Below are 14,751 nucleotides of genomic sequence, written 5' to 3'. Positions count from 1 at the left end.
ACATTTGATTGTGTGCCTATCTCCCAGCTCTATCCCAAAATGTACAATGTAGGCATTTAGCAGACCCTCTTTTTTCCAGACTGACTTACAAAAGCAAGGTAAACACAAACAGGTACATAGAATGCAGAGAGACAGTGTAGTGTATAATAAATAAAGCAATAGCCAGCACTCCGAAGTCCTTCTGGTACTTTTTATTCATATGCAGCACGGACAACACAGCACACACGGACGCGTTTCGGCGTCAAGCCTTCTTCAATGCCAAAGGCTATAATAATAAGGTCTTAAATGATTGTTTACACAAGGTACGTAACATCAACAGAACCAGTTTATTGACTTCTAAACCTCCACAGCCAGGAGAGTCTAAAATTGTGCTGTCTACCATTTTTTCTCCAATTTGTAATGAAGTTAAGAAGATTGTCCAAAAATACTGGTACATTCTATCCACTGATCCTGCTATAGGTCACGTGTTTAAAACGCCCCCAATGTTTGCACATAAACAAGCCCAAATTTAAGAGACTCACTGGTCAGAACAGACTGTTACGTACCTCCTAAACACTTTATGTCAGACCCACCTACAGGTAATTTTCCGTGTTCAGGTTGTCAATGTGTACACCCAGTGTTACACCCTCACACTGACAAAAAGATTAATATCAAGAGTAGAATTACACGCAAAACGAAATATGTGGTCTACCTGTTGAAATGTCCATGTGGACTCTGCTATGTAGGCAAAACAAAGAGAGAATTGAAAATAAGAATTGGTGAACATAAATCAAATATTAGAAATAGGGATGAGAAATCCCTGGTAGCGAGACACTTTAATTCAGTAGGACATGAGGTATGTTCTTTGAGGTTTCAAGACATTGAGACCGTACATCCTTTAAAGAGAGGTGCTTTATTGCTTTATTTACTGTGAATCTTCGTGAGCCGTGCACCCGTAAACTGCATCATATACTGAGAGTGCTCGTTGTTATTTTCTATTGAGACAGTATAGTGTCTCAGTAAACTAGGATCCCAGGTAAACCAATAACCTAGCATCAGTCTAAACGATATACTATCAAAATAAGAATCTCTACATTGAAACTATAGGAAGCCAGGTAAACAAATTAACTTGGCATCTGTCTAAATATCATCTAAATGACATTTTAACCTTTGCATAAGACTGCATGGAGTCTTCAGATTACGGCGGAACATTGGGAGTAAGTCTGCAATGGGGAGTTTGTTCCTATAGAATAGGCTCTATGCACAGCAGCCATATTGGAAAGAAATTGGGCCTCATCTTACTTCCTTCACAGGTGTTACCAATGATACTAATGAAGGCTCTGTTCCATTATGGTCAGGGTGCTGATATCGTGCATGTTGGCTCACTAGAAACACTCCATTTTGGTTCCCAAATGGCCCCTTATGGTGGGTGTGTAACTCTGAGAGTGTACAAATGGAACCAAATGGACCCTTACGGGTCCATTTGGTTCCCTTTGTACACTCTCAGAGTTATGGGGATCCTTGAAAACAGACAACCACTATGCCACACTAAATGGAACAGAGCCTTAATTAGTATTATTGGTAACACCTGTGAAGGAAGTAAGGAAGGGGCTCAATTCATTCCCAATATGGCTGCTGTGCATAGAGCCTATGTACTGTAGCTCTACAATAAAACAGGGAAAGCAGTGTCATTTTAGATTTGATATATATATATATATATATATATATATATATATATATATATATATATATATATATATATATATATATATATATATATATATATATATATATATATATATATAATCTATATCAACATAGTATATATATATAATCTATATCAACATAGTATTTCAGAAAACTCTCAGGATTTAGAACATTGGTTTAGAACAGTGGTTCTCAAAAATAGCAGATATACAAGCTTGCAGCGCGCCACTTCGTGCCTCACTGCGAGCTTACAAGTACATCTGCTATTTTTGAACATTTTCAAAAAATCTTGAAAGAATGTTTTTTTTAAACACAAATCTTCTCTTCTGGGAGTACCTGGCACAAAACATTTTCAAATGGGGGGTCCGTGGCCAAATACATATTATTTTGGGGTCTCACAAAAAAGTGTGAGAACTACTGATTTAGAAGATTTTTAGAATCAGCCTCGGGTCTTAAAGGAGTAGTTCACCCAAAAAAATACTTATTTTCTATCAATTACACACCCCGTGAAGCCTTGAATTAATGGATATTTTTTGTTTTTGTCGCATTCCTAAGCCAATAATTTGATGACCGGAGACTCCTGTAGGAGACTCAATTGACCTGCATTTGAGTCTCCTACCGGAGACATTAGTGTCTTTCCGCCGGTCATCAAACTATTGACTATGCGACAAAAAACAAAAAAATCTCCATGAATTCAAGGCCTCGTGGGGTGTGTAATTGATAGAAAATACGTCATTTTTGGGGTGAACTACTCCTTTTTAATGGGTTAAGCTTGAATGAATGATTTGTCTTCCTTGCAGGGGAAGACATGGCTAACCAGGTGTCAGAGGTCCGTCCAGAGAGGACATTCCACTACCAGGACAGCCTGCCACCCCTCCCTGTCCCCTCCTTGGACATCTCTCTGGCCAAATACCTGGACGCAGGTGGGAAAGAAACAATGCTTGGTCCTTTTTTAACCATTTAAACCTCCCCCAGAGGTCTATACTAGGCCATGTCATGTTTCTTTTGCAAAAAAATATCAAGAAACGCATTGTGAGCTTGTAGATCGGCTATTTTCGCCAAATGTTTGCCCCCAGAATAGGGACACTAGGTTTCAAGCGCTTATTTAACCCTTTAAGACCGGGATATTCTGCAGGAATTTTACATTTTTATATATTCTATATTGTCTGAATCAACTTTGTTTGTGTTCGTTTATGTGCTAAAAGAGTTCACTTTGAGAGCTGTTTCAGCGTACAATGTAAGTCAATGAGGAGCATATTTAGAATGATTAATTTCTAATCAATGGAGCAATTATTTTAGATTTCTTGTCCACCTTTGGAATTACATCTTGGCAAGGTAACTACACAACCTAAACCTCTACCAAAGTGGTCTTGCCCTTTAAGGCAATGGCAATTAAAGCTATTGGCATTGTCGTGGGAATTCTGGATCAATACGTAATTGATGAGGCAATAGGATTCGAGACACTGTTCTAGGTGGTGATGGTTATGCTTTAATGCAGTGGTTCTCAACCAGTGGTCCGGGGACCACCAATGGTCCTTGAGGGGGTTCCAGGTGATCCCCAGCTAAATGATGGAAGAGTTGGTAACCAAATGGACCCTTAGATCTTTAACTCTTGAGAGTGTAAAATGAAACCAAATGGAATCTTACGGGTCAAAAAGGAATAAAAAAACACGCCCCCCTCACGTATTAGGAGGGCAGGATGAGTCACCAGAAACAAGGACGGGTGTTCTTGATGAATCCATCATGGTTAAAATGGAGTTTGAAGTTACAATGTGTTTGTATAGGAAGGGGGCGTGTCTGATAAAATGAATGTTAAACATCTAAATACTGAATCAAGCAACTTAAAAACTCTCTGGGGGCTCACATAAGCCTGAGTAGATGATAACATGACCCAAAATGTTTTTGCAAGTGAAAGATCCCTTTAAATTATTGTTACACAGTCTACACAATTAGAGAATGTAGAAGAATTGTTCTTTTGCTCAACGTTTGCCTGTTATCTCTCCTATAGAGACACACGGCCGGAAGCGGAAGGCCTACAAATTCACGCCCACTTTTGACACTCGGGGTCCGTTAGAACGATGAACTGCAGCTCTCAATGCAATCTCTATAGAGGGATTGTAAAACACCGTAATTTCACTGGTTAACTACTGAAGCTGTAGCGATTTTTTTTGTGTTCTAATAAACTGTCCCATTTGTTTAATTTATCCTTTTTAATGTCCCATATCTGTCATCTCGATATACTACCCACAATATACTATAATATACTCCATCAGTATGTCAAAACCGCTAGCATCGGAGATTTAGAGTTTAAGTGGTCGCATGGTATACGTCACGGACGCATCCCTTGAGGTTTTCAATACCCAGAAAACTGGCGAAAGTGTCCGTTTTCAATATGTTTTGGTCATTATCTCTGGAACAGAAGGTCCAATCTGCTCAGTTCAAAGCTTGTTGGATGCGTGACTTTGAGTACATTAAGCACGCAATGACACATTTTCGGGTTATTTTTTCAAATCTTTTAGGGGAGGCGAGATCTTAGTTGGGCAGGCGACCGCCTGTCCTGTCTCTACAGTGGGTACACCACTGGTCAGCGCTCGGCGCGCTCCGCGCTCGTAAAGGCAGTGATGTCACTGAAATGCGACAACATGTCTGTCTGCCGTCTACCCTCTGCTGTGTTAACATTATGGGTAACTCGTTAAAGTGGCAAATTAAATGTGAAACACATTAACTATTAAGAAAACAAGAAGATATGTTGACAAAGACACTCCATACATTTGGAAACATATTTTTATTTAAATCAATATCGTCTCCAGTTAATGTAGGAATATTTTAAAAGTAGGCTAACTCTCATATCCTCTCGTAGGGAATGCATTGAGAGCTGCAGTTCATCGTTCTAACGGACCCCGAGTAGCGGCGCTATCTCAAAAGTGGGCGTGAATTTGTAGGCCTTCCGTTTCCGGCCGTGTGTCTCTATTGTACCAACATCAATACAGCATGGAATTGTGGACAGAATCGTATCCAACGACAACAAAATATTCAAAGTCTTGGGGTCTGAGATCACTCATTACTGTAGCTGCTTCAAGGACAAGCTGAACCATAACAATAGGCTGTACCCGAAACAATAGCTATCAGGCCTAGCTGAGACATCTTGGCTGCTACAGGCTACCAAATAATATAAAGGTTAGATATGAACAACCATAAAAACATTATAGTATAATCATTCTGCTGCATTTTTGCATTAAAGCATATAGGTCCTCACTAGGGGGTCCTCAGAGTTGCTACAGGGGGGACGCCAAATCTTTGTGTGCGAAACGTTTTAGTCAATGTAGTAGTTAATGTAATTTTCTTACATTAACTACTTGAACCCTAGTATCCCTATCATGAGGGGAACATTAGGCAAAAATAGCAGATCTACAAGCCCACAACGCCTCGCATTGTGGGCTTGTAGATCTGCGTTGTATATACTTTGGCTATTTGAAAATGGCCGATCTACAAGCTCACAACACGTTGTGAGCTTGTAGATCTGCTATTTTTTTCTGGTAACAGAGTATTTCTTCATTGCAGTATTGATACTTTTAGTTAAAGGGATAGTTCACCCCCAAAATGTATTTTTTTCTATTGATTAGTCGAATTCATGGATATTTGTTTGTTTTTGTCGCATTCCTAAGCCAACAATTTGATGACCGGCAGCGGTTCCGGTAGGAGACACAAATAGTCTCATTTGTGTGTCCTACTGGAACCGCTGCCTGCTGGACCGCAGGTCATCAAATTATTGGCTTTGGTCTTTGGAATGCGACAAAAACAAAAAAAATCGCCATGAACTCTGAAAGTCTCCATGGGGTGACTAATCCATAGAAAAAAAAAGTCATTTTGGGGGTGAACTATCCCTTTAAGTTAAAAACTTGAGTACTTTTTCCACCACTGTTTTATGGTGACTGGGGGTTTAACTTTGTCCACCATGTCTGGCCTCCAGTTCGTCCCTTTGCATCAGCGGAGGAGTACCGGGCGACGGAGGCCGCGGTGAGGCGGTTCAAAGAGGGCGTGGGTGAACACCTGCACCACACACTGCTGCAGAGGGCCAGGGCCAAGAGGAACTGGGTAGGAATGACAGCACTTCAATGTTTACTGAACCTGTAGATATGAAAACAAGTTCGTACTTTACAAATCAAAACCCTGCTACAGACCAGTGTTGATTTTGACAGCACATTTTGATTCAGTTTTAGTCATAGTCTTTTGAATAAAATTCCATTTATTTCTAGTCATATTTTAGTCATCTGAAATGTCTTAGTTTTTGTCTAGTTTTAGCCGACTAAATATCATAAGGTTTTAGTCGACTAAATCTACAGTTGATTTAGTCGACTAAAATGTATGTTGGCGGTGCCTTGATGGCGTCGTAATGGCTGACTTGGTTGCAAGCTGAAAATAGCCGATCGACAAGCTCACAACGTGTCGCAGCGCGACGCATTGTGAGCTCGTAGATCTGCTATTTTCGGGGCGCAACACCCGAGCGCAACCAAACATAACATGACTTGTCTTTTAGTTCTACTGGATCTATTTTCCACTCGTCCCTCCCTAACATTTTAGTCTAGTTTTTATTTGTTGACGAAAATTGTCAATGTATTTAGTCTTAGTTTTAGTCATCATAGCTTAGTTTTTATTTCGTATTCGTCAGTGAAAAGGGTAGTCAACGAACATTTTTCATCATAGTTTTAGTCGACGAAATCAACACTAAAGACATTACTATTTGGTCATAGGGTTGTGATTAGCTCCTACAGTATAACATATTACAAAAGTGACGGGTCGTACTCAGAATGGCAAGAGTGAGTTCACTTTTTTATTGTTATTTATATTCCATGTCTTTGGGTTACGAAGGACAAACGTTTCGGCTATTCAGCCTTTGTCAGTGTGGATAGCCGAAACGTTTGTCCTTTGTTACCTAAAGACATGGAGAAGAAATAACAATAAAAAGTTTGTTTGTTTGTTTATTTCAACAACAAACAAAAAAACATTTAGTAAAATGTGAAGGAGAATGCCTAAAAAAACCTCCAGGGACTTAAGAAGTGGCATTCTCAGGGACATATTTTACATTAATTGTAGGATAAAATTCAGTATGGGATATACACATCTAAGAAAGCATTAACGGACACATATCATACAGAAAAAAAACAATATAGCCTATGTAACAAAGAAAAGAAACCTTGGTACCTTGGTATTAAACCATTCAGCACAGGGTCCTTAGTTCAAAGAGTTCATTCTATCACGAGTAATGAATAAGCACATACAACATAAACAGTTTCCAAATAGCTGACTTTTGAGGTGGCTTGTACTAGAGGACTTCATACCATTATTTCACTGGTGACGTTTATTTCAAGGCAAATCTTGGATTTCAGCATGATTTGTCTCTTAACTCATTAAGACATGGGACGCATCTGTGTCATTTTAAGATTTGAGTTTAAAAGCATTATTTTACACTTTGGCTATTCAAAAATAACAGATATACAAGCTCGTAGCGCGGCACCGAGTGCCGCGCTACGAGCTTGTAGATCTGCTATTTTTTTTAAATCGTGAACATTTGTGCAAATCTTTGAATACATATTTTTTAAAGCGAACAAGTCAAATCTTTGCTTCTGGGGGGTCTCTGGAACACAATATTTTGAGATTGGGGTCGGTGGCCAAATACATACCATTTTGGGGGTCCTTGACATGAAAAAGTTTGAGCACCACTGATATAGAAACATAGGTTTTCAAAAAAACGATTTTGAAGACATTTGTAGAATCGGCTTCAGGTCTAAATGGGTTAAACTAAGGACAAGGTTGATGATTGTCATACATCTTCACCAAGCTCTCTAAAGTGACCATGTTCACCGGGTACAAACTGTCCAGACATCGGGTGTTCAGGCATTTGATACTGCAAATCAAGATACTGAATTAAGACACAATATGTTTTATGAAGAATTCCATCTCGGTATGAAAAAAAGGGTAGCATATCTATGTTCCCCGGGTTCTATGATCCTGGGGTTCTATGTTCCCCGCTTACAACCCTAACCCTAAGATAAGCGGGGAACGTAAAACCCAGGGAACATAGGATGACCCCAAAAAAAAGGAGTCAGCGTGTTGCACAGAAGCAAGGGTTTGCTTGTGTTCTTGAATGATGTACACCACCTTGGCTTTCACATGGTAACATGAGTGTACTGATACAAGATACAGCGCCTGGACTACATGACATTGTAACACTGTATCACAGCACAAGGTTTAATGATTTACACCTACGTGCTGTGAGAATCAAGAATCAAGAAGGTTCATGTGTCACGTAACCACCTGAACCCCAGCATCCCTATTCTGGGTGGCAACGTTCGCCAAAAATGGCATGATCTACAATCGTACAAAGATGCTGTGTTGACAAAAAAAAAGAGTTGAGTTGTCAACCAGTGGTCCGGGGACCACCAGTGGTCCTTGAGGGGGTATCAGGGGGTCCCCAGCAAAATGTGTTAACATAGTGTCACAATCATTTTAAACACTTAGCTTTGGCTATTCAAAAATAGCAGATCTACAAGCTCATAGCGCGGCACCGAGTGCCGCGCTATGAGCTTGTAGATCTGCTATTTTTGAAAAGTATTGAAAATGTGTGCAAATCTTTGAACGTATGTATATTTTTAAAGCGAACATTTTTAACTCAAATCTTTGCGTCTGGGCACAACATTTTCCAATGGGGGAAATGTATATCAATGTAGGGGTCCTTGGCATGAAATGGGTTGAAACCCACTGGTTTAAGTGGTTAAAACAGCAGCCAAATGATGGTGTGATACTGACCGTCAGACTGTACAACAATATAATAGGAATAGTAGACTGTTACGAAATAAACTTAGGAAACACTTAACGAGAATACCTTTAGACACTCCCTCCATAGCTTTAGACACTCCCTCCATCCCTCTTTATATAAGACTAAGAAGGAGTAGGCTTAGACACTAAAATATGACTAAAACTAAATGGAACTTTATTCAAACGACTATGACTAAAACTTTTTGTTTTCCCAGCTGGAGGAGTGGTGGCTGGACAAGGCCTATCTGGAGGTGCGCGCTCCCTCTCAGCTCCATGTCAACTTCGGGGGTCCCGCTCCGTACCTGGAACACTGCTGGCCCCCCATGGAGGGCACCCAGCTATACAGGACCAGCGTGGGAACGTGGCACACACTGCAGTACTGGGACCTGATCCGCACGTAAGGCGCGCACGCACACGCACGCACACACACACACACACACACACACACACACGTTTGTATTACTATACTTGTGAGAACATCAACATTTTAGGAAGCCGATTTTATGATTGATTTATGATATTTTGGGGGCATTTTTAACCGCATGTCTAAAGCCGAAAAATAGCAGATCTACAAACTTACAACGTGTCGCGTTGTGAGCTTGTAGATCGTCTATTTTCCGGTGTTTGACATCGCCGCACAACTAAGTATAAAATGGGAAAAATCTACAACCCGACCCCTGAACATAACCTCTAAATGTCTGATCCTTATATTAACCCCAACCTGAATGTTTTTCTAATTGTAAACGTATCTCTAAAAATCTTTTTTCAACCATAAAATAACAATTTCTCTTGTGAGGACCAAGAAAATGGTCCTCACAACATCTATTTCCCATATTCTACCATACTTGTGGGGACGTTTGGTCCTCACAAGTATAGTAATACACACACACACACACACACACACACACACACACACACACACACACACACACACACACACACACACACACACACACACACACACACACACTCACACTCACACACACACACAAACGTACTTACTAATGTGTGTGTGTGTGTGTGTGTGTGTGTGTGTGTGTGTGTGCGTGTGTGTGTGTGCGCGCATCAGGGAGAGAATGGCGGCCCACAAAGCTGGTAATGTAGCGCTGGATATGGACCAATACCGAATGCTCTTCTGTACCTGCAAAGTACCTGGACTCACCAAGGACACACTACTCAACTACTTTAAGACTGGTAACGCACACACACACACACACACACACACACACACACACACACACACACACACACACACACACACACACACACACACACACACACACACACTTATCACACTTAAGGACATTGCCTCAACATACATTAATTCCATATCCCCTTACTCTAAGATTACGTAAGTACTGTCCACACCAACAACCATAGTGATAACTATAAATATATTAGTTTACAGATGGTTCTAACTGAAGTGGATGACGGAGTCCACACACCATAACTATAACGACTGTAATAGCAGCAAACGATATCATTAGGATCAGTTCCAGAGCAATTATGGACGATAGAAACACTGACAGTAGGGCTGGGCAATTAACCGGAAATCTATTGAAACCAATATTTAGAACCAATAACCGACTTATACCGAATAATCTATACCGAATAATCTATACCGGATAATTGAGAAGCATTTTGTTATTTTATTATCTTTTTTTATTATATCAAAGGTTCGACAAAATATTTGAATAATTGCTTATTAAGCAACTAAATAGATTAGTAGAGTAACCACTTAAGCCCTGTATAAACATACAAACATTGCACAAATATCAGATCTACAAGCTCACAACGCATTACGATGCGGCCATTGTGAGCTTGTAGATCTGATATTTTCACTGCTATATTATCACTGTTTTTAAAATAACTGTTAATCGTAATCGAGGCAAAAGTGTGAAATAATGGTGATATTGATTTGAAGTAATTTTGCCCAGCCCTAATTGACAATCAAAAGCCATCCCATTCACCATGGCCAGTGTGTATACAGTACATAGTGTTATCATTCATCTATGTGGGTTCTTCGTCTGAATTGTTATAGTTATCACCATGGTTATCATTGTGGACAGCCCTTATTCCCCACTGACCTTAACCCTAACCTTATATGGTCTATATCACACATGCATAGACACACGCACACACGCGCGCACACACTGGTAATTAAAAACACTCTCACTGTAGTAAACTAATAAAACGTATGACGGTCCAAGGGTCCATATAATGCGGTATTGTTTTGTTCCCAGAGAGTGAAGGTCCCTGTCCCTCCCATGTGATGGTCATGTGTCGAGGACGTATCTTCACCTTCGACACACTTTGTGACGGACTGATCCTCACCCCGCCCGAACTGCTCAGGTAGAAAGTGAAATGAGTAGAAATGTGTTTCGCACAGAAGTGCAAATATACTGTAAATGTAGCCTCATTGTCAGTAGTATTTAAAGGTAGGGTAAGTGATAAAACTTTTTGTTAAAGGTTAAAGCTCTATATTCTGATAGAGGGTTTGTTCAGTAACAGGGGGTCTCCCTGTCTCTCTAGATCTTTAAACCATTTAGACCGGGAAATAATCTGTGTCATTTTAAGATTTCTTTGGGCTATTAAAAAATAGCAGATCTACAAGCTCATAGTGCTGCACAGAGTGCCATGCTATGAGCTTGTAGATCTACTAGTTCTTTTTTTTAATCTTGAAAATGTGTGCAAATCTTTGAATACACTTTTAACTTAAATCTTTGCTTCTGGGGGTCCCTGGAACAATTTTTTTTCAGATGGGGGTCCACGGCCAAATACATATCATTTTGGGAAGAAGAAGAACCACTGATATATAGCAACATAAGTTGATAGTTCATAAAAATGTAGAAGACAATTGTAGAATCCCCAGAAGCAATAAGATTTGAGTTACAAATGTTTGCTTTGAAAAATATGTATATTGGAAGATTTTCATGATTTTTCAAAAATAGCAGATCTACAAGCTCATAGCGCGGCACTCGGTGCCGCGCTATGAGCTTGTATATCTGCTATGTTTGAATAGCCAAAGGAATCTAAAAATGACAGACAGATGCGTTCCCGGTCTTAATGGGTTAATACATGGTAGGTGACAACATTTCAGCCAATCAGGAGAGAGTACCCATTTATCAGCTTGATGTTTTTTTGCTTTCCAGTTCCAATTTGTTCAGCTCGTTTCTTTGTGTCATCACTTCCAATTGCACTTGTTTAATCTGTATCCTGACTTAGTTCTCCATCCTGATTGGATAAAATTTGTATCCCTACCTGAAAATGCATTTTCTGTTTAATGAAGAGCTGGAGAGACATGGAGACTCCTGTTACTGAACAAACACTCTATACAAAGAGTACTATCAGAATATAGAGCTATTTAACACTTATTTTAACCAAAGAAAATCACTTACCCTACCTTTTTTTTAAAAGCACAAAACAAGAGAATGCAAATAAACACATCACACGGTTTAAATGTGTTCATTTAACTACTTGAACCGCAGCATCCGTATTCTGGGGGGAACATTGGTCAAAAATAGCCGATCTACAAGCTCATAACGCCGAGCTTGTAGAGCGGCTATTTTTGGCGAGATATTTGGTGTAGATGGGGGGGGGGAAACGGTCCAAGTACAGAGACAATTAACTCGGGTCTAGTTTAGTAAGTCTAGAGCATAGGTTCTCAAACCTTTTTGGCTCAGGGCACCCTCTGTAAATAACGATTTCATCCACACCACCCCTGAATTATAGCACCTTACATTTATGTCATATTACGGTACATAGATATGTAAATCTTTCCCCTTAAGACACAATGTGTCAGGAGGAAAACTTGAGAAAATCCGTTTCCATTATAGGACAGATTGAACATATACTTTATACTTGAAGTAACCACTTGAACCCCAACATCCCTACTCTGGGGGAACATTCAACATTCACTCACATGTGAGCTTGTAGATCTGTTGTTTTTGGTTAACAGATTTGGTGTAGATCTTAGAAGAACGCACCAAGTACAGTGCAACTCTCCGTCTGTTTTACTTGTGGTTAAACTGAGGTGATATTGATGAATTCCAAATATTATCCAAGTATTCTGAGGCACCCCTGAACTTGCATCACGGCACCCTAGGGTGCCACAGCACCCACTTTGACAAACCCTGGTCTCGAGGGTTTTAGTTAGTGGTTAACTGACAAGTCTCCCTCTGTGTGTGTGTGTGTGTGTGTGTGTGTGTGGTGTGTGTGTGTGTGTGTGTGTGTGTGTGTGTGTGTGTGCGCGTGTGTGCGTGCGCAGGCAGCTGAGCTACGTAAAGGAGTGCTGTGAGAGAGAGCCCGAGGGCGAGGGGATCTCTGCCCTCACCTCAGAGGAGAGAACCCGCTGGGCCAAGGTCAGGGGCGGGGCTTAAAGCCCCCGTTAATACTTTTCTAACGAGCAACGGTTGTCTACAAGTTTGTAGATCTGCTATTAAAGGTGCATAGGGGTTTTAACCCATTAAGACCTGGAACACATCCGTGTCACTTTAGATGTCTTTGGCTATTCAAAAATAGCAGATATACAAGCTCATAGCGCGGCACCGAGTGCCGCGCTATGAGCTTGTAGATCTGCTATTTTTGAAAAATCGTGAATTTTTTTTTTTTTAATAATTTCCCCAAAAACTGTTGGGATTTAAAAAAATGTTTAGAAGCGGCCTCAGGTCTTAATACACCAGTGGTTGTCAAACTTTTATTGTGTCAAGGAGGATGTATTTGGCCACGGACCCCCATCTGAAAATGTGTTTTGTGCCAGGGACCCCCGGAAGAGATTTGTTTTGTTTTGTTTTTTAATTGAGATTTTTTTTTTATCGCAAAATAGCAGATCTACAAGCTCACAGCCAGCATATAAATGGTTAAAATGATCGTGATGCTGTATTAACACATTCAGCATGCTACTTACGTAACACTTAGTAGTAAAACAAGGAGAGGGTTTTTTAACACTCCTAGCATGTGGAGGGTTAAGTTGTAAAGAGGGGGGGATGGGGTAGGCGGGCTCAAAGTTGGACTTTGATTGAGGCCCCATAACCGCCCCTGACCAGTGGTGGAAAAAGTACTCAAATGTTTTACTTAAGTAAAAGTATCAATACTGCCATGTAGACATACTCTGTTAGAAGTAAATGTCCGTAATGAACTCATTCACTGCCTAGAACGACTAAAACAACTTTAAAAAAATGACTTTTTTAAATTTGACCCAAAGACCAAGGAGATAGGATTTTTCGAAGATCTAGACTCCCATCCACTTCCTTGTTAACTTAAAACTTAAAAATTCTGTATCTCGGCTCCTGAGTACTTTTTTTTTTCAATGAAAAATCTTGGCAGTGGGCAAACGCGGCCAGAAATAATTCAGGCAGTGAATGAGTTAAACATTTACTTGAGTAAAAGTATAAAAGTATTGGTATCAAAAGTAGAAAGTACTCATCATGCAGAATGTCCCATTTCACAAGTTTTCAAATGTACAAACACCTTTTGAAAATAGCAGATCTACAAGCTCACAATGCGTCGCATCGTGACGCATTGTGAGCTTGTAGATTGGCTATTTTCAAATGGCCGAAATGTATATAGGGCTGAAGTGGTTACTGTATGTTTTGTAATAATAATCAAAATCTACAAAGTAACTAGTAACTCAAGTGTTCATGTAATTATAGTGGAGTAAAAGTAAAATATTTGCCTCTGAGATGTAGTGGAGTAGAAGTAAAAGTAATGAAAATTGGAAATACTCCAGTAAAGTAAAACATCCTAAATAATTAACTTAAGTACTGAGTAAATGTACTTAGTTACTTTACCCCACTGCCCCTGACCACAGTGAGCCTACATGTAAAAAATAGCAGAAATAGCCGATCTACAAGCTTACAAGGCCGCGGACCCCCATCTCAAAATATGTTGTTCCAGGGACCCCCAGAAGCAAAGATTTGAGTCACAAATGTTTGCTTAAAAAAAATATATATATATATATATTCAAAGATTTGCACAAATTGTCACAATGTTTCAAAAAATAGTAGATCTACAAGCTCATAGCGCGGCACTCGGTGCCGCGCTATGAGCTTGTATATCTGCTATTTTATGTTATGTATATGTGATGTTGCCTCTCGGATACGAGTACATTTTCTATCTATGGCCTCTATTGATCTCTATTGTGGACAATGCTGCAGAGCCAAAGTGCAGCAAGTACCGGTAGGTTGTTTGGACACACTGACTTATGTATGTGTCTCAAAGGTCAAATTAGCCTTCATGTTTTTTTCGGGG

General features: G+C 39.9%; 1 protein-coding gene across 1 annotated transcript in view; it reads left to right on the top strand.

The window, feature by feature from the left end:
* Positions 1 to 14,751, top strand: part of LOC311042048 (peroxisomal carnitine O-octanoyltransferase-like) — a 39,456-nt gene that overhangs the window by 2,478 nt on the left and 22,227 nt on the right. Inside the window, exons 2-7 of the mRNA XM_084052579.1 lie at positions 2,487 to 2,609; positions 5,657 to 5,781; positions 8,718 to 8,899; positions 9,572 to 9,696; positions 10,746 to 10,854; positions 12,770 to 12,863. Coding sequence (XP_083908705.1) covers positions 2,495 to 2,609; positions 5,657 to 5,781; positions 8,718 to 8,899; positions 9,572 to 9,696; positions 10,746 to 10,854; positions 12,770 to 12,863 — 750 coding nt within the window. The 5' untranslated portion in view covers positions 2,487 to 2,494. The remainder of the gene's footprint in view (positions 1 to 2,486; positions 2,610 to 5,656; positions 5,782 to 8,717; positions 8,900 to 9,571; positions 9,697 to 10,745; positions 10,855 to 12,769; positions 12,864 to 14,751) is intronic.

The sequence above is a fragment of the Gymnoscopelus microlampas genome, assembly GCF_963454915.1.
Source record: "Gymnoscopelus microlampas genome assembly, chromosome: 3".
In the NCBI taxonomy this organism is placed as follows: domain Eukaryota; kingdom Metazoa; phylum Chordata; class Actinopteri; order Myctophiformes; family Myctophidae; genus Gymnoscopelus; species Gymnoscopelus microlampas.
This window is presented reverse-complemented; position numbering and strand designations above follow the sequence as displayed.